Genomic DNA, 25,824 nt, shown 5'->3' on the forward strand with positions numbered 1-25,824 from the left:
TCAATATGCCAGCAAATTTGGAAAACTCAGCAGTGGCCACAGGACTGGAAAAGGTCAGTTTTCATTCCAATCCCAAAGAAAGGCAATGCCAAAGACTGCTCAAACTACCGCACAATTGCACTCATCTCACATGCTAGTAAAGTAATGCTCAAAATTCTCCAGGCCAGGCTTCAGCAATACGTGAACCGTGAACTTCCTGATGTTCAAGCTGGTTTTAGAAAAGGCAGAGGAACCAGAGATCAAATTGCCAACATCCGCTGGATCATGGAAAAAGCAAGAGAGTCCCAGAAAAACATCTATTTCTGCTTTATTGACTATGCCAAAGCTTTTGACTGTGTGGATCACAACTGTGGAAAATTCTGAAAGAGATGGGAATACCAGACCACCTGACCTGCCTCTTGAGAAACCTCTATGCAGGTCAGGAAGCAACAGTTATAACTGGACACGGAACAACAGACTGGTTCCAAATAGGAAAAGGAGTATGTCAAGGCTGTATATTTATCACCCTGCTTATTTAACTTATATGCAGAGTACATCATGAGAAACGCTGGACTGGAAGAAACACAAGCCGGAATCAAGATTGCCGGGAGAAATATCAATAACCTTAGATATGCAGATGATACCACCCTTATGGCAGAAAGTGAAGAGGAACTCAAAAGCCTCTTGATGAAAGTGAAAGTGGAGAGTGAAAAAGTTGGCTTAAAGCTTGGCTTCAGAAAACAAAGATCATGGCATACAGTCCCATCACTTCATGGGAAATAGATAGGGAAACAGTGGAAACAATGTCAGACTTTATTTTTCTGGGCTCCAAAATCATTGCAGATGGTGACTGCAGCCATGAAATTAAAAGATGCTTACTCCTTGGAAGGAAAGTTATGACCAACCTAGATAGCATATTCAAAAGCAGAGACATTACTTTGCCAACAAAGGTCCATCTAGTCAAGGCTATGGTTTTTCCTGTGGTCATGTATGGATGTGAGAGTTGGATTGTGAAGAAGGCTGAGTGCCGAAGAATTGATGCTTTTGAACTGTGGTGTTGGAGAAGACTCTTGAGAGTCCCTTGGACTGCAAGGAGATCCAACCAGTCCATTCTGAAGGAGATCAGCCCTGGGATTTCTTTGGAGGGAATGATGCTTAAGCTGAAACTCCAGTACTTTGGCCACCTGATGCAAAGAGTTGACTCATTGGAAAAGACTCTGATGCTGGGAGGGATTGCGGGCAAGAGGAGAAGGGGACGACAGAGGATGAGATGGCTGGATGGCATCACTAACTCGATGGATGTGGGTCTGGGTGAACTCCAGGAGTTGGTGATGGACAGGGAGGCCTGGCGTGCTGTGATTTCATGGGGTCGCAGAGTCGGACACGACTGAGCGACTGAACTGAACTGAACTATGCTATATAGCTCAAAATGTAGTTTTTTATACGGACATATTTTTAAAATCTATTTTTGACTGTGCCGGATCTTTGTTGTTGCAGGCGGGCTTGCTCTAGTTGTGGTGAGCAGGGACTAATCTATAAAAATATATTTATAATATATAAATATAAAGGACTATAAAGAAACCTGAGTGCCGAAGAATTGATGCTTTTGAACTATAATGCTGGAGAAGACTCTTGAGAGTTCCTTGGACTGCAAGGAGATCCAACCAGTCCGTCCTAAAGGAGATCAGTCCTGGGTGTTCATTGGAAGAACTGATGCTAAAGCTGAAACTCCAGTACTTTGGCCACCTGATGTGAAGAACTGACTCATTTGAAAAGACCCTGACGCTGAGAAAGATTGAAGTCATGAGGAGAAGGGGACGACAGAGGATAAGATGGTTGGATGGCATCACCAACTCTACGGACTTGAGTTTGAGCAAACTCCGGGAGTTGGTGATGGACAAGGAGGCCTGGCGTGCTGCAGTCCATGGGCTCGTGAAGAGTCGGACACGACTAAGCGACGACTGGGGCTGCTCTCTGTTTGCCGTGCACGGGCTTCTCATTGTGGTGGCTTCCATTGTGGACCGCAGGCTCTAGAGCGTGCGGGCTTCTGTAGTCGCGATGCACAGGCTCAGTAGTTAGGACGCATGGGCTTAGTTGCTCCACAACATATGGATTCTTCCCAGATCAGGGACAGAACTTATGTCCCCTGCATTAGCAGGTGGATTGTTAACCACTGCACCACCAGGGACGTCCAGCATATATGTTTGTTTTTTTTCTTAAAGTTGCCTCACTTGAAATTGTTCTGGATGTTTTTTATTTAGAATGTTGACAAATTTAATGTGTTAGTATGGTGCCCAGAGGGATAGGATGCTCAGTGAAAAACATAGCCTTTGATATCCAGATGATCTGGATTAAACTAGCAGCATTGCCATTTACTACCTGGTCAAATTACCTAGTCTCTCTGGATCTCAGTTTCTTAATCTGTAAAATGGCAGTATTAAAACTTCCAGTGAGGTCATGTATGTGCTGCATCCTCTATAGGCCTGGTTCTCTGGGGGCACTCAGTGGTAGCTGTTGTAACAGATAAGTGACTGCTGACAATGGAGAGTACGCGGAAACTGTATGGCTTGTTGCATTTGTAGTTTGTTGCTCATCATTGTTTTTATTTACTTGAAGGAGGGAAGAGAAAAGGAAGAATGTGACAAAACTTTTTTGAAGTGAAATTACTTGCTTCTTTAGTTAGGATTATCAAGTTATATTCAGTTTATTAAAGTGTTTATTTTGTAGAAGATAGTTCAACTTTCTCTCTCTTAAAAAAAAAGTTTTATATTTATCTCTCGCTTACTGGCCCCATATACCTTTGTTAATGGGAGAATTCCACTGTTTTGCAATGGTAAGCCAGAGGGTCATCACCTAATGGCATAATCACATTATAAATTTCCTAACTATACTTAACCTGTGTTCCAAAATGGACTTTTCTTAGCCAGTAAAACTAGGAGAAGTAATATATCAAATCATGCCAGTTTTTCTCAGTGGAAGTTCTTTCTATTTTGATTGTATTGGGCTATAACCTTTTCAGGTAATTTTTAATAAGGATTAAAAGTCACCACTAGACATTTTAATGATTCCATTTTTTATTTATAATTTTTGGTATCTCTTTCAAAAAATAAGAAAGAACTTTTTATTTTTGTGACATTTGATATCTTTAAGTTCACAAATTAAAAAAAAAAGTTGGCAACTTTTCATTTCTCCTCTTTAATAAGCTAAATTACAAAGCTACTTACTATTTGTAGTTCTTAAGTAAAATTGCCAGTTCTTTTAGGAATTTTGATATTGCCCCCTTCTTGATGGAAAGGATTAAGAGCATTAGGTCTTAGCTTTTCAAACTTTTCATATGGACAATTTTAAACCTACTGTCTTTCTTCACCAAGGCCACTTGTGCTTGTCATACCTTATGGCGAGTCTGTGTGTTTTCCATTGATGAGCACTTACATTGCTCCCATATCTTGGCTATTGTGACTATTGCTGCAGTGAACATAGGGGTGCATGTATCTTTTTGATTAGTAATTTGGTTTCTTTGGAGAAATACCCAGAAGTGGAATTGCTAAGTTGTATGGTAGTTCTAGTTTTAATTTTTTGAGGAAACTCCATGCCATTTTTCAATAGTAGCAGTGCCAGTTTACATTTCCACCAGCAGTGCACTAGGGTTCTCTTTTCTCCATGTCCTCAGTTCAGTTCAGTTGCTCAGTCGTGTCCGACTCTTTGTGACCCCATGGACTGCAGCACATCAGGCCTCCCTGTCCATCACCAACTCCTGGAGCCTACTCAAACTCAAGTCCATCGAGTCGGTGATGCCATCCAACCATCTCATCGTCTGTTGTCCCCTTCTCCTCCCACCTTCAGTCTTTCCCAGCATCAGGGTCTTTTCAAATGAGTCAGTTCTTCGCATCAGGTGGCCAAAGTATTGGGTTTCCACTTCAGCATTAGCCCTTCCAATGAATATTCAGGACTGATTTCCTTTAGGACGGACTGGTTGGATCTCCTTGCAGTCCAAGGGACTCTCAAGAGTCTTCTCCAATGCCACAGTTCAAAAACATCAATTCTTCGGTGCTCAGCTTTCTTAATAGTCCAACTCTCACATCCATACATGAGTACGGGTAAAACCATTGCTTTGACTAGATGGACCTTTGTTGGCAAAGTAATGTGTCTGCTTTTTAATAAGCTGTCTAGGTTGGTCATAACTTTTCTTTCAAGGAGCAAGCATCTTTTAATTTCACGGCTGCAGTCACCATCTGCAGTGATTTTGGAGCCCCCCAAAATAAAGTCTGCCACTGTTTCCACTGTTTCCCCATCTATTTGCCATGAAGTGATGGGACTGGATGCCATGATCTTAGTTTTCTGAATGTTGAGTTTTAAGCCAGTTTTTCATTCTCCTCTTTCACTTTCATCAAGAGGCTCTTTAGTTCTTCTTCACTTTCTGCCGTAAGGGTGGTGTCATCTGCATATCTGAGGGTATTGATATTTCTCCCGGTAATCTTGATTCCAACTTGTGCTTCATCAAGTCCAGCATTTCTCGTCATCCTCACCAACACTTCTTTCTTGTATTTTCGATGATACTGTTTTGACAGGTGTGAGGTGCTACTGTCTTTTGTTTTTCATGGCTGCTCTGGGTCTTTGCTGCTGCGTGTGGGCCTTCTGCAGTTGTGTCGAGCAGGGGCTGCTCTCTAGTTGGGACGTACGGCTCAGTAGTCGTGGTGCAGGGGCTTAGTTGCTCCACGGCATGTGGGATCTTCTTGGACCAGGGATTGAACCTGTGACCTTGGGTTGGCATGCAGACTCTTTACCACTGGCCACCAGGGAAGCCCTCACTGTGGTTTTGATTTGCATTTCTTTATTGATTAGTGATTTTGAGCATCTTTTCATTTGTCTGTTGGCCATTTGTATATCTTCTTTGGAAAATTATCTGTTTAGATACTCTGCTCATTGAGTTATTTGTTTTTTAATATCGGGTTATATGAATTCTTAGGATCTTCCCTGTAGTTCAGACAGTAAAGAATCCGCCTGCAATGCAGGAGACCCAGGTTTGATCTGTGGGTTGGGAAGATCCTCTGGAAAAGGAAATGGCAGTTCACTCCAGTATTCTTGCCTGGAGAATCTCATGGACAGAGGAGCCTGGTGGGTTACAGGCCATGGGGTCCCAAAGAGTTGGATATGACTGAGCGACTGACACTACTATATGAGTTTTTGGTATATTTTGGATAGTAACCCTTTGTTGAATATATCCATAGCTCAGTCGGTAAAGAATCTGCCTGCATTTCAGGAGACCTAGGTTCGATTCCTGGGTCAGGAAGATCCTCTGGAGAGGGAAATGGCAACCCACTCCAGTATTGCTGCCTAGAGAATCCCATGGACAGAGGAGCCTCACAGGCTACAGTCCGTGGAATTGCATGAATTGGACATGACTTAGCGACTAAACCACCACCATTGGATGTATCATTTGCAAATATCTTTTCGCATTTAGTAGGTACCCTTTTTGTTTTGTTGCTAGTGTCCTGCACTGTGCAAAAGCTTTTTAGTTTGATGTAGTCCCATTTGTTTATTTTTGTTTTTGTTTCCCTTGCCTTAGGACACATATCCTCCCCAAAAATCTTTCTAAGATTGATGTCACAGAGCATATTACTCATGTTTTCTTCTAATAGTTGTATGGGTTCATGTTTTACACCTTAAGTCTTTCTTTTTATATGGTATGAGAGTTTTAGTTTGATTCTTGTATATGTAGCTATCCAGTTTTCTGAGCACCCCTTAGCAAAGAGATTTGTCTTTTCCACATTGTGTATTCTTGCCTCCTTTGTCATAGATTGCTGCTACTCCTAAGTCGCTTCAGTCGTGTCCAATTCTGTGCAACCCCATAGACGACAGCCCACCAGGCTTCTCCATCCCTGGGATTCTCCAGACAAGAGTACTGGAGTGGGTTGCCATTGTCTTCTCCATGTCATAGATTAATTGACCGTAATTGCATGGGTTCATTTCTGGTCTGTCTGTTCTGTTCCATCTGGAGGAGGAAATGGCAACCCACTCCAGTGTTCTTGCCTGGAAAATCGTGTGGACAGAGGAGCCTGCTGGGCCACAGTCCGTGGAGTCACAAAAAGTTGGACACAACTAAGCACACACACACATTCTGTTCCATTGATCTGTGAGTCTGTTTTTTTGTGGCATACTGTTTTGATTACTGTAGCTTTGTAGTGTAGTTTGAAATCATGGTACCTCTAATTTTATTCGTCTTTCTTAAGATTGTTTTGACTATTTGGGCCTTTCATGTTTTGTTGTTGTTGTTTTTACAAATTTTGAAATTATTTGTTCTAGTTCTGAAAATTTCCAATGGTATTTTGATATTTGTTGCATTGAATCTGTATATTGCCTCTAGGAGCATGGTCATTTTAACATTCTTCCAGTCCATGAGCATGGTATGTATTTTGTCCAGTTTCTTTCATCTGTGTCTTACAGTTTTCATAGTACAAGTCTTTACTTCCTTAGTTAGACTTATTCCTAGTTGATTTACATTTTTTGATGCAACTGTAAGTAGTAATGTTTTCTTAATTTCTCTTTCTGATAGTTTATTGTTAGTGTATAGAAAAAAAGGGCTTCCCCAGTGGCTCAGTGGTAAGGAATTCATCGGCAATGCAGGAGATGCATATTCAATTCCTAGGTCAGTAAGATTCCCTGGAGAAGGAAATGGCAACCCACTCAAGCATTCTTGCCAGGGAAGTGCTATGGACAGAGGAGCCTGGTGGGCCACAGTCCACGGGTTGCAAAAGAGTCAGACACAACTTAGTGACTAAACAATACCAGCAACATAGAAACACAATAGAATCTTTATGCTGATTTTGTATCCTGCAGCTTTAGTGAGTTATTTTATTCTAACAGTTTTTGGTAGAGTTTTTGAGATTTTTTTTTAACATTGTGTCATGTCTACTGCAGTGACAGTGTTACTTCTTTCCAATTTGGATTCTTTTTCTTGACTGACTGCTGTGGCTAGTACTTCCAATATTGTGTTGAGTAAAAGTTGTGAAAGTGGACATTGTTGTCTTGTTCCTGATCTTGAAGGAAATGCTTTCAACTTATCACCATTAAGTGTGATGTTATCTGTAGGTTTGTCGTTAATGGCCTATATTATGTTGAGGTATGTTTCCTCTATATCCACTTTGTTGAGAGTTTTTATAATCATAAATGAATGTTAAATTTTGCCAAAAGCTTTTTTTGTACATGCTGAGGTAATCATATGATTTTTATTCTTCAGGTTGTTAAGATTGTATATCACATTGACTGAGTTGTGTATATTGAACCATCCTTGCATTCCTAGAATAACTCCTACTTGATCATGGTATATGATCCTATTAATGTATTTTCAAATTCAAATTCTATTTGCTAATATTTTGATGAGGATTTTTGCATCTATGTTCATCCGTGATATTGTCCTATAATTTTTTGTGTGTGTGGTCTTTGGTTTTGGTATAAGGGTATTGCTAACTTCACAGAATGAGTTCAGAAGTGTTCCTTCCTCGTTAGCATAGTTTGAGAGATCTAGGCATTAATTCTTCTTTACTTGGTTGAACTCCCCAATGAAGCCTGAACTTTTGCTTGTTGGAAATTTTCCTTTTCTTTTAAACTGATTTAATTTTAGTACTGGTAAATGATCTCTATATATTTTCTATTTTTCCCTGATTCAGTCTTGGGAGATTTTATGTTTCTAGCTTGCCCATATTACTGGCATATAATTATCTCTTAGGATCTTTTGTATTTCTGTGGTTTCAGTTGTAACTTCTTTTTCATTTCTGAATTTGAGTCATCTCTTCTTGATGAGTCTGGCTAAAGGTTTATCAGTTTTGTTTATCTCTTCAGTGCACCAGCTCTTAGTTTTATTGATTTGTCTCTGTTTTATTTATTTCTGTTCCTCATTGCATTTTGAATTATTTTTCCCCATTTTTTTTTAACTGGAGATTTATATGACACCAATAAGTGAAGTCACTCAGTCGTGTCCAACTCTTTGTGACTGCATGGACTGTAGCCTACAACACTCCTCCATCCATGGTATTTTCCAGGCAAGAGTACTGGAGTGGGTTGCCATTTCCTGCTCCAGAGGATCTTCCTGACCCAGGGATTGAACTCAGGTCTCCCGCACTGTAGGCAGACAGACGCTTTACCATCTGAGCCAGGGAAGTCTCTATGACACCAATAAGAGCTTTTCAAAATTGATGTGAAATAACTAGTACTAACTTACTTTAGTTGATATAAATCTAGGTTTTAAAAATAATACTTTAATCTCCCTAATTATAACAAAGGATTATTCTTTCCATTAGAGTCTCATTTTTTAAGAATTGCTATTTACAAGTATCATTCATGAGATTTTAGCTAGCTTTTGTAGCCACATCTTAAGTAAGTACATGTTTTCTGTAAAATGTTTTGACATGAGGGGAAAACCTCAAATCCAGGCAACCACTGTTGACATACTAAGGACCGCCAGACTGGACCCTAGCCTTTCGTCCTCAGTTCCGGTCCCTCGCTCTGCACACTCTTCTGGGAGGCCTCTACTCTTGTGGCTTCCGTTGCCTCCTGTATACTTCTGAGTCCCTGGTTTTTATCTCCTGACTATGCCTCTGCACTGAACTCCACACCTGTGTATGTGTTCAGCTACTTACTAGACATCTCTGCTTGAGTGGCTGATCGGCAGCCCACATTCAGTACGTTCAGGACTCACTTCTTTACCCAAACCTGTCCCTCTGTGTCTTGTAGATTCTGAAACTACAGTCTACTTAGTCATCCAAACCAGAGACCTGATGTAGTCTTTACTGGTCTCCCTGTTACTAGTCTTTACTTTCATTTATGTGCTATAGTAGTGTTTTAAATGCCCTTTGGATAGTTTCCTGTCTCTAAATAACAAGTCTAGATTCCACAGCCTGACTTTAAGGCTCTCTATAATCTGGCTCCTGCCACTGGCCAGCCTAATAACCTGCTGTTTGCCTTCTCCAACCCTACACGCCAGCTAACCTAATTGTTTACAACTCTGCTCATTTCATATCTTGTGTTTTCACACGCTGCACCTGACTAGCTCTTTTTGCTTGTCTGCCAACAAACTTCAAGCTGTCCATTAACCAGAGATATTTAAGACTTACATCAGAAATCTTTTCTTCTGGGAAGTTTTTATCCCCTCCTCAGCTGAGTTGATTACTCCTTTGTGCTTTAACTGTCTTACGTACATTTCTTTTGTAGAACGAAGTCTATGTGCTCTGTTACCATGGCAGACATTCTGAGAGCAGGAATATCTTAACCATATTTTATCCCCAGCATGTAAATGCAGTTACTGAGATGCAGAGAGACAAATCTTGAATGAATGCATGCATCAATAAAGCATCGCCTAGTTTCAGTGCTGTTGTACACCTTTGTAGCAGATAGCTCTGGGCTGGTAGCTTCAAAGCAGGTAGCTTCTGAACTGTCCCTGTTAGTTATTCTCCTTGGCTGTTGGAGCTACTTGCTGGATGGGTTTGAGAAGCCTGACTCCAGAGCTATAGAATTCCCTGTACCATACCCCAAACATTCTTCTGTGCTTCATATGAATTGCAGGTCTGGAACAGCCATTCTCATTCATAACTGTTTTCTCCCCAAATCAACCAACCTGGAAAAGGTTTATTCCACAAAAAACTGGAGCTGCACTGTTGATGTCATGCCACCAGGCGGCGGCAGTGTCAAAGACATGCGGATCCTCAGCTTCCTGGGATAGCCCTGATTTTATTTGTCTTGTTTTGCCTTCAGAAACTACATCAGTGTTTTGTACATTTTGGTATTTCAACATTTATAATGTTTCTGGCTGTTTTATGTATTTGGAAGTTTCACAAAAATAGCTCTATCAGTGGGGTGCTTTTTTCGTTTAAAGTGTGGTTCTTACTTGACCAAAGGGCATGGGTTCAAACTTCTAGGCTTGCATTTAATCAGATTCAAATATAGGGCTTTGTTTGGGTTCCGTAGTATTTACGTTTAATTATAACCATAAATTTCCTAGTCTATAAATTTGGTGAAAATTTAGATTGGATGCAAAAAAACAAACCTCAATTTAAATTTTTTTTAATTATTATAATTTTTAAAGTTAAATACCTTCTACTTTTTCAAAAATTTCTAACACTTAAACTTGCCACAAATCTTAGTGTGGTTGACTGCTCTCGGCTCTTGAGTTAGGCTACCATCCAAATGTGTTAGGTTGCTCTCTTCATTCTGCTGGAACTGCTTAGACTATGGAAGAAGCAGCTTTCATTTGCTTTTTTAGCCCTTTAAAATCCAAGTTCTCTTAAATCTTTCCAGTATACAAGGCAGAAATAGAAAGAAAAGAGCATCTTTCTTTTCAGAAGAGAAAAGCCTTTATGGGCAGCTACGTTCTCCTCACTATTTCTCAGCAGTGTTGTCTCCTTATGACTTTTTCTTTGGCTTTATAAGTTTTATGTGAAGTTTATTATAACCCGGCCTAGAAAGAAATTTAAAGCTTTAAATTTGTTAATTATATTTAAGTTAAATAGAAACTTGAACTTAAGCACTTTAGTGCTTCTAAGCAGGTAACTTGTTATATTTTTGATGGGTAGATTCTAATGAAATTAAATTACTTACACTGAAAAACTTACTGGATCAAAACATTTTAAATAGTATTTAAGTAACATTTTTATTAGCAATTTGAATAGTGGACAGTCTTAATTCTCACAAGAGGAATTCATAAATGTTAGAACTGAAATGTGAGCATATCATTTCCCAATACTCTTGAAAAACTAGGAAAATAAGTTATTCCTTATGTAAAAGTAATTTTGCTGATTTTAGCATCTATGTAGATCTATTGGTAGATTCTGTCAGTTATTATATAAAAGTATGGGCCAGCAATTCTGGAGCTTGTTGCATACATGAGTGTCCCCATGGACTCTATTTGAACCGACTCTCAAAAGTGAGAGAACAGGAGCCCATTGGGAGGCACATTACATTCTGTTCCAGAGGGCATTGATACCCTCCATGGAGGGAGGGAGGGAGAGAGAGAGAGAGAGAGAGAGAGAGAGAGAGAGAGAGAGAGACTGTGTGTGTGTGTGTGTGTGTGTAATGAATCTAAAAATCAAGCTGGAAGGGAGTGCAAGGCAAGCTAGAGAAGGGGGTCGGTGAAGGGGGAATGTTGTCCAGTCTCCCTGGAGTGTGTCTCCTGCATCATGGAAGTTACAGATAGGGAACTGGCAAAGAACCCAGCAGCACAGCCATGCAAGGACCTAGCAGACATGTCAGGCCCAAGAGCACCGAGGCATCTTACTGCTACCTAAATATGGTATTTCTAGTTCCCTTTACCTGTTCTGTTCTCTCTCCCCTTCTCCAGGCTGGGTAGAGGTGGAGGACAGGAGGCAGAAACTGCAGTCACTGGACTGAAGGGAGGACAGAAACTCTAGACTAGGAGAGAGAGAAGGACAATGCACCCTTTCTGGTAAAACCCACTGGCAGCCTGTGGTTGCTGAAAAGTCTTAGCTTTAAATCAAGAGTTGAAGTGTTGATTGTTATGTTAGACATTCTCATTTCTGAATTAAGGCTTTGTTTGCCAACCTAAAAAAATTGTAGATCTTGATTAAGAGTGATCAAAAATTCATGGGACTCTCAATTCTTCGTTTACTGGCAAAGGAAGCACTTCCCTCACTGAAGTATTGGCAGTTGTGGGGAGGAATTAAGTTGCATCTATAGTTTTACCCTATGAGTACAGTGCAAAATGCATGCATGCTTAGTCATGTCCAACCCTTTTCGACCCCATGGACTGTAGCCTGCACAGCCCCTCTGTCTATGAGATTCTCCAGGCAAGAATAGTGGAGTGGGTTTCCATTCCCTTCTCCAGGAGATTGACCTGACCCACAGATCGAACCCAGGTCTCCTGCATTGCAGGCTGATTCTTTACTGGCTAAATCAAGCCAGGTTATGCAAAATGCAGTGCAAAATATGTATAGGTTATTTCTTATCACAAAAATATTAATAATACAAATCTACTCATCTTTATAATTAATTTAAAATCTCCCCTTGATTTAAAAAATTAACTTGTTAAACAGTTCTGTCATTCCAGATAATTAAAGGGTTGGCCTTCCAAGTAGATTTTGAGTTTTCTTCGCAAATGGATTTTTTTTTTAAGATATCCTTTTTATTTTATTTATTTATTTAGGTTGGTGAAAAAGTAATTGCAATTTCAGACCATGAATTTTAAATCATCAAAATAAGAACCATTACAATCAGTACATTTTTGCCAATGAGATTAAGTTTGTTATTCCTGTAGCATAAAAATCTGTGTCTCGGGATTCAGCAAACTCTTGGAAAGCATTTTCTCCCTCCTGCTGGTTGTGAAAGCATTTTCCTTGCAAAAGTTGTTGAGATGCTTTAAGAAGTGGCAGTCAGTTGGCGAGAGGTCAGGTAAATGTGCCAGGTGAGGCAAAACTTCATAGCCTAATTAATTCGGTTTTTGAAGCGTTGTCTGTATGACATGTGATCGGGCGTTGTTTTAGAGAACAGTTCGCCCTTTCTGTTGACCAGTGCTGGCTGCAGGCATTGTGGTTTTTGATACATCCTCATCAGTTTGCTGAGCATACTTCTCAGATGTAATGGTTTTGCTGGGATTCAGAAAGCGATAGTGGATCAGACAGGTAGCAGACCACCAAACAGTGGCCATGACCTTTTTTTGGTGCAAGTTTGGCTCTGGGAAGTGCTTTGGAGCTTCAGGCTGGTTGTCGGTGGTTGTCGTATAAAATCTTTTTTCGTCGAATGTCACAATCCGATTGAGAAATGGTTCGTTGTTGTTGCATAGCATAAGAGAAGACACTTCTAAACAATGATTTTTTTTAATTTTCAGTCAGTTCATGAGGCAGGCACCACTTACTGAACTTTCTCACCCTTCCAATTTGCTTCAAATGCCGAACGACCGTAGAATGGTTGACGCTGACTTCTTCAGCAACTTCTTATGTACTTGTAGGAGGATCAGCTTTGATGATCCTCTCAGTTGGTCATTGTCCGCTTCCAGTGGCTGGCCACCGTGCTTCTCATCTTCAAGGCTCTCATCTCCTCTGCAAAACTTCTTGAACTACAATAAGAAAATGCGAATAAGAAAATCACTCAAATTTGCCTTTTGCCTTAACATCATTTCTCTAGTCTAAAATAAATATGAAGTAAACAGGAAGTAGTAAGTCATTAGCATAAAAATATAAAGCAAGAAATGCTCATTAAAATGATACATATAACAATAACCCTGTGTACGAGACAGCAAAAGAGACACTGATGTATGGAACAATCTTATGGACTCTGTGGGAGAGGGAGAGGGTGGGAAGATTTGGGAGAATGGCATTGAAACATGTAAAATATCATGTATGAAACGAGATGCCAGTCCAGGTTCAATGCACAATACTGGATGTTTGGGGCTAGTGCACGGGGACGACCCAGAGGGATGGTATGGGGAGGGAGGAGGGAGGAGGGTTCAGGATGGGGAACACATGTATACCTGTGATGGATTCATTTTGATATTTGGCAAAACTAATACAATTATGTAAAGTTTAAAAATAAAATAAAATTAAAAACAAACAAACAAAAAAAATGATATGTAACATAACCACATTTGTTTAAGAATGTATTTCAATATCAAACAGCAAACTTCAACAATGCAAAATGGCAGTACTTTTGCACCAACCTAAATGTTTATTTTTGGTTGTGCTGGGTCTTCCCTGCTGAGCGGGCTTTTCTCTAATTACAGAGAGTGGGGGCTACCCTTTACTTGTGGTGTGCGGCTTCTCACGCAGTGGCTCCTGTTGTTGTGGTGCACAGGCTCTAGGGTGCATGGGCTCAGTAGTTGCAGCTCCTGAGCTCTAGAGCACTGGCTTAACAGTTGTGGCACACGGGCTTAGCTGCCCTGATGTGTGGGATCCTCTCAGATCAGGGATCAGACCTGTGTCTCCTGCATTGGCAGGTGGATTCTTCACCACTGAGCCACCAGGGAAGCCTTAAGATGGATTTCTTAACAGAGACTCTCTATCTAGGACATATTCTTGCTGATGGCACTGACAGACAATAATTCCTTATTTATTTTCACTATTGTCTGAGGTCCTATTACTAAGAAATAATGGGAGTTGGTAGACAATTAGTAGCCCTCATACTTAGCCCTCAGTTCTGTGTTTGTCATGTTAGAGCCCAGTTCTCATGTTTAAAGAGTCTATAATCCTCCATAACTGTATCTAATTTCCCTCTCAGTATCAATTGGATTTTGCATGTCTTTGGCTTTCAAAATATCTGACTGACTCCCAGTTGGATTCTGTATAAGGCTTTGACTGTAGTCACAATTTCTGACTTAACTCTCATGACTTAAGGCTTCGTTGGACCTCCTTATCATCTGTTTCTCTTAACTACTTCTTTATATTTTTATTGCTTCCTCAGTTCAGTTCAGTTCAGTCGCTCAGTCGTGTCCAACTCTTTGCGACCCCATGAATCGCAGCACGCCAGACCTCCCTGTCCATCACCAACTCCCAGAGTTCACTCAGACTCACGTCCATCGAGTCAGTGATACCATCCAGCCATCTCATCCTCTGTTGTCCCCTTCTCCTCCTGCCCCCAATCCCTCCCAGCATCAGAGTCTTTTCCAATGAGTCAACTCTTCACATGAGGTGGCCATAGTACTGGAGTTTCAGCTTTAGCATCATTCCTTCCAAAGAAATCCCAGGGCTGATCTCCTTCAGAATGGACTGGTTGGATCTCCTTGCAGTCCAAGGGACTCTCAAGAGTCTTCTCCAACACCACAGTTCAAAAGCATCAGTTCTTCGGCGCTCAGCCTTCTTCACAATCCAACTCTCACATCCATACATGACCACAGAAAAACCATAGCCTTGACTAGATGGACCTTTGTTGGGAAAGTAATGTCTCTGCTTTTGAATATGCTATCTAGGTTGGTCATAACTTTCCTTCCAAGGAGTGAGTGTCTTTTAATTTCATGGCTACAGTCACTATCTGCAGTGATTTTGGAGCCCAGAAAAATAAAGTCTGACACTGTTTCCACTCTTTCCCCATCTTTTTGCCATGAAGTGATGGGACTGGATGCCATGATCTTCGTTTTCTGAATGTTGAGCTTTAAGCCAACTTTTTCACTCTCCTCTTTCACTTTCATCAAGAGGCTTTTTAGTTCCTCTTCACTTTCTGCCATAAGGGTGGTGTCATCTGCATATCTGAGGTAATTGATATTTCTCCTGGCAATCTTGATTCCAGCTTGTGTTTCTTCCAGTCCAGCATTTCTCATGATGTACTCTGCATATAAGTTAAATAAGCGGGGTGACAATATACAGCCTTGACGTACTCCTTTTCCTATTTGGAGCCAGTCTGTTGTTCCATGTCCAGTTCTAACTGTTGCTTCCTGACCTGCATACAGATTTCTCAAGAGGCAGGTCAGGTGGTCTGGTATTCCCATCTCTTTCAGAATTTTCCACAGTTTATTGTGATCCACACGAAGACTCTAGAATTTAAAAATAGTTCATTTGCAATAGTTTTCAAGTCATCTTACCTTTTTTTCCTTATAATTTCTTTAGTTCTCTGACTGACTGAACAGATTCCTGATATTTCTCCTTGAAGGAATGCTAATCCCGCTTGCTGTGCACTGCTCCAGCAGTTTGTTTTTTACACTGTAACGTTCATCGTGATCTCATCGTCATCAGGTGCTACGTGTGCGTGTCAGAGTTCTCCTCAAGCGTGTACTTACTGAGTGGCTTCACTTTCCCCTTATGTTGCTTTCCTGTTGGTATTCCCCTGTTTTTTCTGTGTCCGTTATTTAGGATTCCTGCTATACTTTTCTCAGGTTCTGAAGTGTGTTCCACAGGGTTGCACTGCTGGAAGTTTGATCTCTTGGTTAAGTGGAATATTAATCTGCTGTATTTTTACTAGCTTCAGAGAGTGTTACCTTTTAATGAGCATTGTCTTGTAGCATAAAGAAAATATTTCAAAAATATTGAACATTCAGTGCTCATCCATGCCTTGAGTTATTTGTTACTGTATTCAGTGGAAAGGTTTGAGCCAATATTACTGTAACCATATGTACATTGAGCATTTCATAAATGTTTACTGAATGAAGAGCCTTCCTGGCATACATTACTTTATTCTACTCATATTCCCAGCATATATTCCCAGCACAGAGGAATAAGAATGTTGACGTTTGATGTCTTCCAAAATATTTCACAGCTGTCATAGCTGGTCAGCACTATATGAAACAGGCTATTGTTAAAGCACTATCTACTGTAATAGTTAAAATGTGTACTGTAGTGAAGGTAGAAATCCCGGGTTGACTTGGTATGAGCAGTAATGGCACTTTTGATGCTATGTCTCATTTAAATTAAAATATTTCAAAGGTAGAGCATACGTAAACGTACTTCCCTGGAGTCTGACTCTGTTTCTCTTGGTTTGGCCTCTTGTATAATGCCTTTTTCCTCACGCTGGCTTTCTTCATGGTTACAAGAGGGCTGCCAGCAGTAATGTGGACCGTTTGCTTCCTTGTAGCTATGCGGATTACAATCCAGAGGGCAGGAGAAAATTGTTCCCCACAGTCATTGAACAAGACTCTGATCTTATCCAAATTTAACACTTGAAATCAACCACGGTGGCAAAGAACATTGCTTACAATGGTAGGCTCAGGCCTAGGGTAATTGCCTGTCCCTCAGCACCAAAACCAGTATTAAACCCTAACCAGAAATGGGCAAGACAGTCGTGAAGTTTGCAGAACTCTACTGAAGGACACGAAAGAACTCTTGACTAAAGGAGCAGCATATTCATGAATGACTAAACTCAGCTATAAAAATGTCAATTTATTATATATCATTTATATGTTACAGAAGCCAGAATCCTACTAGATTTTTATGGCTAATTCTCATATTCATATAGTAAAGAAACTGCAAGAAGGACTGAGAGGGACTCCCCTGGTGGTCCAGTGGCTGGGGCTCCACGCTCCCAATACAGGGGGCCCGGTTCACTCCCTGCTCAGAGAACTATAGCCCACACGCACAACTGAGAGTTTGCACAACTAAAAAGATCCCTTATGCCGCGATGAAGACTAGAATCCTGCGTGCCGCAGCCAAGACCTGGCACAGCCAAATAAATACGTAAGTAAATACTAAGAAGAAGGACCAAGAAAGTATTTTAGAAAGGAAGAACATGGGGTAGGATTTTCCCTATAAGATATCAGTATATAATACTGTAGTAACTAAAACTTGCAAGACTTCCCTGGTGGTCCAGTGGTTAAGAGTCCATCTCACGGTGGGGGATGAGGGTCCCATCCCTGGTCAGGAAACTAAGATCCCACAAGCCGTGGAGAAACCAAGCCTGTGCATGCTGCAACTTTTGAGTCCTTGCACCACAACTGGAGAGCCTAACCAGCCTAACAAAAGATCTCGTGTGCCGCCACTAAGCCTTGACACAGCCAAATAAATATTTTTTAAAACTTATTACTTGTGTAAGAATAGACAGAGAAGTATAGCCATACAAAGAAGCTATAAGCAGGCTTTTGTATACCTGTCTACTTGATGATAAAGATGCAATACATCTTTATCAATTCTGAGGGAAAAGGCCAGACTGTTCAGTAAGGTGTAGGAATAATTGGGTATCCATTGAAATGAATTAAAGTTAGAGCCATACCCAAGCCCTTTTCCAGAATAAACCAGAGGCCTTTTAAAGAGTGAAAGATCAAAAGAATATAATAATAGGAGGAAAGTATCTGTACAGTATTAGTTTGAGAGGCTTTTCAAAGCAAGACGCAGAATCTAAAAGCCAAAAAGTTGATGCATTTGCACAAATAATTAAAATTTGCATATTGGAACATAACATTAAAAGTTAAACATTTCTAACCAAGTAATTACCATCTTCTACATATAGACAGTCCCTAAAAATACATGAGAAAAGGGTAAACAATGCAATGAAATAATGGTCGTAGGACAGTATTAACGAAGTCAGTGAAGAAATACATTTACATAATCACTAGACATGTGCTGCTAAGTCGCTTCAGTCGTGTCCGACTCTGTGTGACCCCAGAGACGGAAGCCCACCAGGCTCCCCCGTCCTTGGGATTCTCCAGGCAAGAACACTGGAGTGGGTTGCCATTTCCTTCTCCAATGCCTGAAAGTGAAAAGAAGTCGCTCAGTCGTGTCCGACTCTTAGCGACCCCATGGATTACAGCCTACCAGGCTCCTCCATCCATGGGATTTTCCAGGCAAGAGTACTAGAGTGGGGTACCATTGCCTTCTCCGACTAGACATATGAAGAGATGCTAAATCTTGAAAATCAAAGACATACAAATTTAAACAATAATGGAATGTCATTTTTCAGCCATCAGATTATCATTCTTTTAAGCTATTGCCAGTATCCATTTTGGGGAAACCCACAGAGAGTAAACTTGTTTTATACAGTTGGTGAAGGACAAATGAACAAACGTTCAGCATTCATGTCACACCCATTAGGATAGCTGTGATGAAAAAGAAAAAATGCTAAGTGTTGAGAAATTGAACCTTGTGCATTGCTGATGGGAATGTAAAATGGTGAAGTCGTCATGGAAAACAGTATGGTATTTCCCCAGAAAGTTAAACAGAATTACCATATAACCCAGCAGTTCCACTTCAAAGTGTATACCCCCAAAGAACTAAAAACAGGAAGAGGTCTCGGGTGTAACAGTGTTCAGAGCAGTGTTATTCACAGTAGTGAAAAGGTGGAAACAACCCAAAGGTTAATCACCAGGTGAATCGATAAACAAAATGTGTTATGTACAAAAGTGGAATATTTATTTAGTCTTTAAAAGGAATGAAATTCTTGGGTAAATCTCAAGGAATGCTGTTGCTGGATCATATGATTAAAGTTTTGTAAGAAGCAGCCTATTGACTTCGTTGAGTACTACGATGTTTGAGTCTTTTTTTAAAAAAAACTCATTTTAATATCTTGAAAATATATTCATATATTGCTTATAATAGGAAAGTAATTTTTCTTTTAGTTTTATTGAGATATGGTTGGCATAACTATATAAATTTAAAGTGTACAGCATAATGATTTGATTAACATACATCATGCAGTGATTACCACAATAAATTTAGTGAATATTCATCGTCTCCTATAGATACCAAAGAAATAGAAAAAAAATTTTTTTGGATGAGGATTCCTAGGATTTACTGTCTTAACTTTCATATGTAACATACACATTGCTAATTGTATTTATCATGTTGTGCATTATATCCCTGGTACAAATAATAACTAGAAGTGTGTATCTTTTCAGACGTAGGGAACAGACTGGGGGGTTCAGGATGGGGAGACAGGTGCACCCGTGGCTGATTCATGTACATGTAAGGCAAAAACCACCACAATATTGTAAAGTAATTAGTCTCCAATTAAAATAAATGAATTAATTTTTTTAAAAGTGTGTACCTTTTGACTGCCCTCATCCAATTCCCCCCACATACCCCCGTCTCTGGTAACCACAAATTTGGTCTTTTTCTATGAGTCACTATAGTTTGTTGAGAAATGCTGGACTGGAAGAAACACAAGCTGGAATCAAGATTGCCAGGAGAAATATCAATAACCTCAGATATGCAGATGACACCACCCTTATGGCAGAAAGTGAAAAGGAACTAAAAAGCCTCTTGATGAAAGTGAAAGTGGAAAGTGAAAAAGTTGGCCTAAAGCTCAACATTCAGAAAACGAAGATCATGGCATCTGATCCCATCACTTCATGGCAAATAGATGGGGAAACAGTGGAAACAGTGTCAGACCTTTTTTTGGGGGGGGGGCTCCAAAATCACTGCAGATGGTGACTGCAGCCATGAAATTAAAAGACGCTTACTCCTTGGAAGGAAAGTTATGACCAACCTAGATAGCATATTCAAAAGCAGAGATATTACTTTCCCAACAAAGGTCCGTCTAGTCAAGGCTATGGTTTTTCTGTGGTCATGTATGGATGTGAGAGTTGGATTGTGAAGAAGGCTGAGTGCTGAAGAATTGATGCTTTTGAACTGTGGTGTTGGAGAAGACTCTTGAGAGTCCCTTGGACTGCAAGGAGATCCAACCAGTCCATTCTGAAGGAGATCAGCCCTGGGATTTCTTTGGAAGGAATGATGCTAAAGCTGAAACTCCAGTACTTTGGCCACCTCATGTGAAGAGTTGACTCACTGGAAAAGACTCTGATGCTGGGAGGGATTGGGGGCAGGAGGAGAAGGGGACGACAGAGGATGAGATGGCTGGATGGCATCACTGACTCGATGGACGTGAGTCTGAGTGAACTCTGGGAGTTGGTGATGGACAGGGAGGCCTGGCGTGCTGCGATTCATGGGGTCGCAGAGTTGGACAGGACTGATCGACTGAACTGAACTGATCCTTTGTTGGTTCCTGTTACACAACATTGTGATTCTATGTTTCTGTACATTTCAAACTGATCACCATGGTAAGTATAGTCAGGATATGTCACCTTACAGACGTAGTACAGTGACTGACTGCATTCCACACACTGTACATTTCATACCCGTGAGTCATTTATTTTGCAGCTGGAAGTTTGTACCTCTTAATCTCCCTCACCTATTCCTTTCTTCTCCTACCCCCTTACCCAGGAAAAGGATTTCTAAAATAATAAATATGATCACAATATAGGAAATTTTATGTTTCACAGTACAAAGATAACATTTTCAAGTTTTGTGCATTTTCTTACAGGTTTTTATTCTGGGGGGTTGGTTTTTGGATCATACATAGTCTCTCAAAGGGCTTCCCTGGTGTCTCAGACAGTAAAGAATCTGCCTGCGATGTGGGAGACCTGCGTTCGATCCCTGGGTTGAGAAGATCATGGCAACTCACTCCGGTATTCTTACCTGGAGAATCCCCAAGGACAGAGGTGCCTGGCAGGCTAGTCCATGGGGTCACAGAGTCCGACCTGACTGAGCGACTAAGCGCAGCACACAGTCTCTCAAATGTATTGACAGTTTTGTTTCCAGCTTTTTTAAAACTCTATATTGGTGTCATTAAAAGTTCTTCTAAAATGTTTACTTTGGCTACATAATTGTGACACATCAATACCATGAAATGGCAATTTAACATTTCTCTATTGTTAAGACAATTACATAACCCCCTTCTTTATATATAAATTCATTTTTATAGTACTCATTATTTTGTTATGATTGATTCCTAAATGGAATATCATCTTAATTTTAAAATTGTAGATACACCATATGTGTGTGTGCTAAGTCGCTTCAGTCGTATCTGGCTCTGCAACTGTATTTACTGTAGCCTGGCAAGGCTTCTCGGATTCTCCAGCCAAGGATACTGGAGTGGGTTCCCATGCCCTCCTCCAGGGCATCTGTCCAACCCAAGGATTGAACCTGAGTCTCTTACATCTCCTGCATTGGCAGGCGGGTTCTTTACCACCGACACCACCTGAGGAGCCCCAGATACACTAATGAGACTTTTTAAATATATAAAATCTTAAATTATACTGGCGCTTTTTTTTTTTTTTTGAGGAGAAACAAGACATAGAACCTCTTTTTTCCATACCATATTGTGCATGAGTTTTGATAAAGCAGTAGACTTACCTGGTTTCTTTTACTGTTACCTTTTTTCCCCAACCTCCTTTGACAATCTTTCCCACCTATGAGGGCTTCTGTATTCCTTTCAAAAGCTTTGAAATTTTATTTCTAAAAAGGAGCAAATCAGAATTCCAATGCAGCCAGCTTGAATCAATCTTTCTGTTCCTCCAGGCAGTGAATTAGCCCTTTAGAAAACATTGGCATTATGTCTCTGAAGCCTCAGAGTCTGTATAGGTGGACTGGAATGCGTTAAAGAGAAGCATTGTCAGATCCTTCCTCAAGTCTAAAGATGAAATCCTGTTCTTACTAATTATAAGTCATTTTTGTTGTTGCTGCTGCTGCTGTTTTTTCTGAGTTACTTCGGTTTTAGAAGTTATTTGCTTTAGTGAGAGTTGGAAGTAGGTTGTTATAGTATGTAGTTAGTTCTTGTTTTATGTTACAGAAATATGTCAAGAGAGTTTGCTCTTTAAAGGAGTCCTGTGGTGAATATTTTTTCTCATTATAGAATAGCACTTCTTTTTCTAATTTTGTGAATGTAGACTTTTGTGTTTCTCTCAGTGACAAATACTGAGATACTTTGTTTCTGGTTCAGACTACAGTGCTTAGCATTAAATCATTGTTGCTGATGAACTAGGTAATATTCTCCCATATATTAATATCTTGTATATTTTAGTTGGGTTTGTTACTGCAAAAAAAAAAAACAACAGATTTCTGTAGTAGTTAGTAGTTCTCAAAAGTGTGATGCCCCTAATCTGAAGCGTCAGCATCCCATCACCTGGGAGCATGTTAGAAATGCACATTGTTAGGCTCTGCCCTAGACCTCTTCTGTTCAAAGCGAGAGGGGGCGCCCAGCAGCCTGGGCTTTAACACGTCCTTTGGGTGACCCTGATGTGCACTCAAGTTTAGGACTACTGGTTTAGATAATATCTACAGTGGCTGAAATCTTGGCTCTTAATCACTGAAGCCCTAGATTTGGTTTAATTCCAAGGTATGTGTTAGGAACTATGGCAATATTGCTTCTAAGAGGTGTGTAGATGAGAAACGGATAGCATGGGCTGCCACACAGAAGTTGCTTTCATTGTTTCGAGCAATTGAGATTTTAGGAAATAAACATAGAGCCAAGATTCCTTCCCTACTAAGTTGAACCAAACTGTTTCAGTGCTTAGGATAATTAGCAGAAGCTTCTCATTTGATACCATCATTTAACAGAGATAGTTAAAGTGACAAATCATGAAATCACATCTAAAATACGTAAGATTATTTTCAGAGTTAAGAAATTCCTGAATTAGCTCTCTTTCAAAAGCTTTTAAATTGTAAATAATTACAAGCAGACATACAATATCTGGGAGACATTTCATTAATATAATTAATTAATGAACATATATAATTCATTAATTATAATGAATATAATTAATGGACATATATTAATATGTCCATTAATTATTGGCTTATTTTTACGTAGTTCTTCATTTAGGGAGTAACATCTACCTATCTGGTTAGTTTTTAAACATTTGTAATATAAAAATGTTGTGCTAATACCTGCATGTATTTTTTCATTGGAAAATACTCCTAAATTTATATATTACATGCATTTACTAAATTATTTCAGGTGGGTCCTTCAGGGTGGAATATTAACATTTTAAACATGGTGTTATTTTATAAATGAGAACTCTTGTTTTAAAGAACAAGGTCTTGCTAAATTTAGGGCTTTAAAGCTTATTTTGGCTCTTAACTCTACAGCAGATTTTTGTATTTCAACTTAGGAAGATAATTACTCTCTCTAGAAGAGGTATAACTGGTTTGGTGGTGATGTCCTCTTGTCATCACAGATGGATCTTGCTCGTGCTGTGGATTAGAATCAGGGACTAGACAGCCAAATGAATACTAACAATATTCCCTTTGTACATATTGAGAAGTGGAAGATTTCTTAAAGTCAGGGTAAAGCTACCAACTTTTTGAAGATACTGTTTGTGATTTTTAAGCAAAAAAGGGTATCTAAGTATAATTCACCCTCTCTACATATAACGAAGTCATATTGTGAAAGATCAGTTTTTTTACAATCAGCCAAAAGAAATTACTCTTCCGTTTGTTAATTATTTTCCAAATGTTTATAACTTAAGAGTGAATGAAGAGTAGAATATATTTTAAGAAAGCCCTTACCCAAGGGGCTTCCCTTGTGGCTCAGCTGGTAAAGAATCGGCCTGCAGTGTGGGAGACCAGAGTTCGATCCCTGGGTTGGGAAGATCCCCTGGAGAAGGGAAAGGCTACCCACTCCAGTATTCTGGCCTAGAGAATTCCATGGACTGTAGAGTCCAGGGGGTCGCAAAGAGTCAGACACAACTGAGCAACTTTCACTTTCACCCAATCAATGAGTCTAAGATTTCTAACTAGTTTACAGCAAAAGATGTGGTAGAGAATTTCCCGTGATTATTTATTTGGTTTGGGGCCCAGGTGAGATTAATAAAATTGAGACGGGAAGCAATGTTCTGAAATTAACCAATCCCTTTTGGTGTGGGCTCAACCACATGCTAATGAATATTCTATGTCTAAGGTCTCTTTATGCTTGTGTTATTTAATCCATTTTCAATATAACTTACTACTTTCTAAGCTTGTATGTTTAAACTGGTTACTTTTAAGATATCTAAAACGTGTAATATTGGCAATGCTGTGCTGTGCTTAGTCATGTTCAGCTCTTTGTGACTCCATGGACCATAGCCTGCCAGGCTCCTCTGTCAATGGGAATTCTCTATGCAAGAGTACTGGAGTGGGTTGCCATACCTTCGTCCTGGGGATCTTCCCAACCCAGGGATTGAACCCAGGTCTCCCGCATTGCAGATGGATTCTTTACCATCTGAGCCACCAAGGAAGCCCATGAATACTGGAGTGTGTAGCCTATCCCTTCTCCAGGGGATCTTCCTGACCCAGGGATCAAACCAGGGTCTCCTGCATTGCAGGTGATTCTTCACCAACTGAGCTACTGGGGAAGCCCAAATTGGCAGTACGTTTGTCTGATAGATTTTTCTTGTCTAAGAACTTAGTGTATAATTCCTCATAAAGTACCTTATTTAAGAAGAATAATTAAGAATAGTTTCATTTTTGACTCTCTATTAGTGAAACAGGTCACAGTACTACCAGTCTATAAGAAACAGAGTGTTTCAAAAAGACTTTAGTCTGAAGTGAAATGAAATTTGAAGAGAGAATTTATATAAAACAAGATTTTTTTGAACTTTCAAATTAAAATTTTAATATACTTCAGGTTGTTTGTGATGGAGGCAGGGAATCTGATGAATGAAGACTGAAAAGATTGATAACATATTCATTTTTTTTGTATAGGATAAGAAGAAATATTTTAAACTTTTTCAGTCTGCCCTAGTGATTCATAGTACTTGCTTTTCTTCAAGTTAGAGAAGTCAGTTCCCAAGTAGTCTTTGACATTTTTTGTTATGCTGACTTGGGCTGAAGGCAAATCTTATTTTGTCTTTTTGATTCATAAACTTTATGTTAAGCCAGTTGATCTTAGCAAGCCATTTTCTTTGTTTCAATTTTATAGTTATCTGAGGGAAACCAAAAGTATGCAAACCTACAGAAAAGCATCGAGAAAGCTAAAGTTGGCAGACATGAAACGGTAAGTGTCTATCTGTACGTTCTTTAATAATGTCGGTTCTAAGCATAATGAAAGCAATAGTGCTTCCTGTGAGGAGGATGCTGTTCCTACTAGAAAAGAAGCAAGTCCCAGCAAAGGCTGTGAACATTTGACCTGACCCGCTGACTGTGAACCTAGATTTTTTATTATTGTATTATATACGGCAGTGTAGCAAAGAAACACAAACCCCGGAGCCAGACTGCCTGGGTTTTCGTCTCCTAAACTCTCTCTGCTCCGTTTTCTCAGTTGTAAAATGGGGAATAATAAAATCTGCTTCATTGAGTTATTGTTTGATTAAGCTAGCTAATATTTGCAAAGCACTTAGAAGAGAGCCTGGCACAAAGTAAGCCCTGTATAAATGTTTATGTAAATTTTTAAGAGTTGGGATTTTTAAGTCTTGGCACAGAACCAATTGAAAACTGTCAATATAGGGTCCTTTTGGTCTTGTAATATTTTTAAATTATTTAAATGAATATTGACCTGTTTTATTTTTTAAAGTACAGTGTTCTCTAAAGTATTATATTAGGGTTTTTTTTCATGTTGATGTATGGCAAAACCAATACAATATTGTAAAGTAATTAGCCTCTAATTAAAATAAATAAATTTAAATTAAAAAAATAAAGTATTATATTAGGGGTTTTTTAAAATCACTTTACTTTT

General features: G+C 39.6%; 1 protein-coding gene across 1 annotated transcript in view; it reads left to right on the forward strand.

The window, feature by feature from the left end:
* The window catches only part of MND1 (meiotic nuclear divisions 1), an 80,419-nt gene that overhangs the window by 31,589 nt on the left and 23,006 nt on the right, over positions 1-25,824 (forward strand). Inside the window, exon 6 of the mRNA XM_070385627.1 lies at positions 25,072-25,146. Coding sequence (XP_070241728.1) covers positions 25,072-25,146 — 75 coding nt within the window. The remainder of the gene's footprint in view (positions 1-25,071; positions 25,147-25,824) is intronic.

This window comes from Bos mutus, chromosome 17, assembly GCF_027580195.1.
Source record: "Bos mutus isolate GX-2022 chromosome 17, NWIPB_WYAK_1.1, whole genome shotgun sequence".
Lineage (NCBI taxonomy): Eukaryota > Metazoa > Chordata > Mammalia > Artiodactyla > Bovidae > Bos > Bos mutus.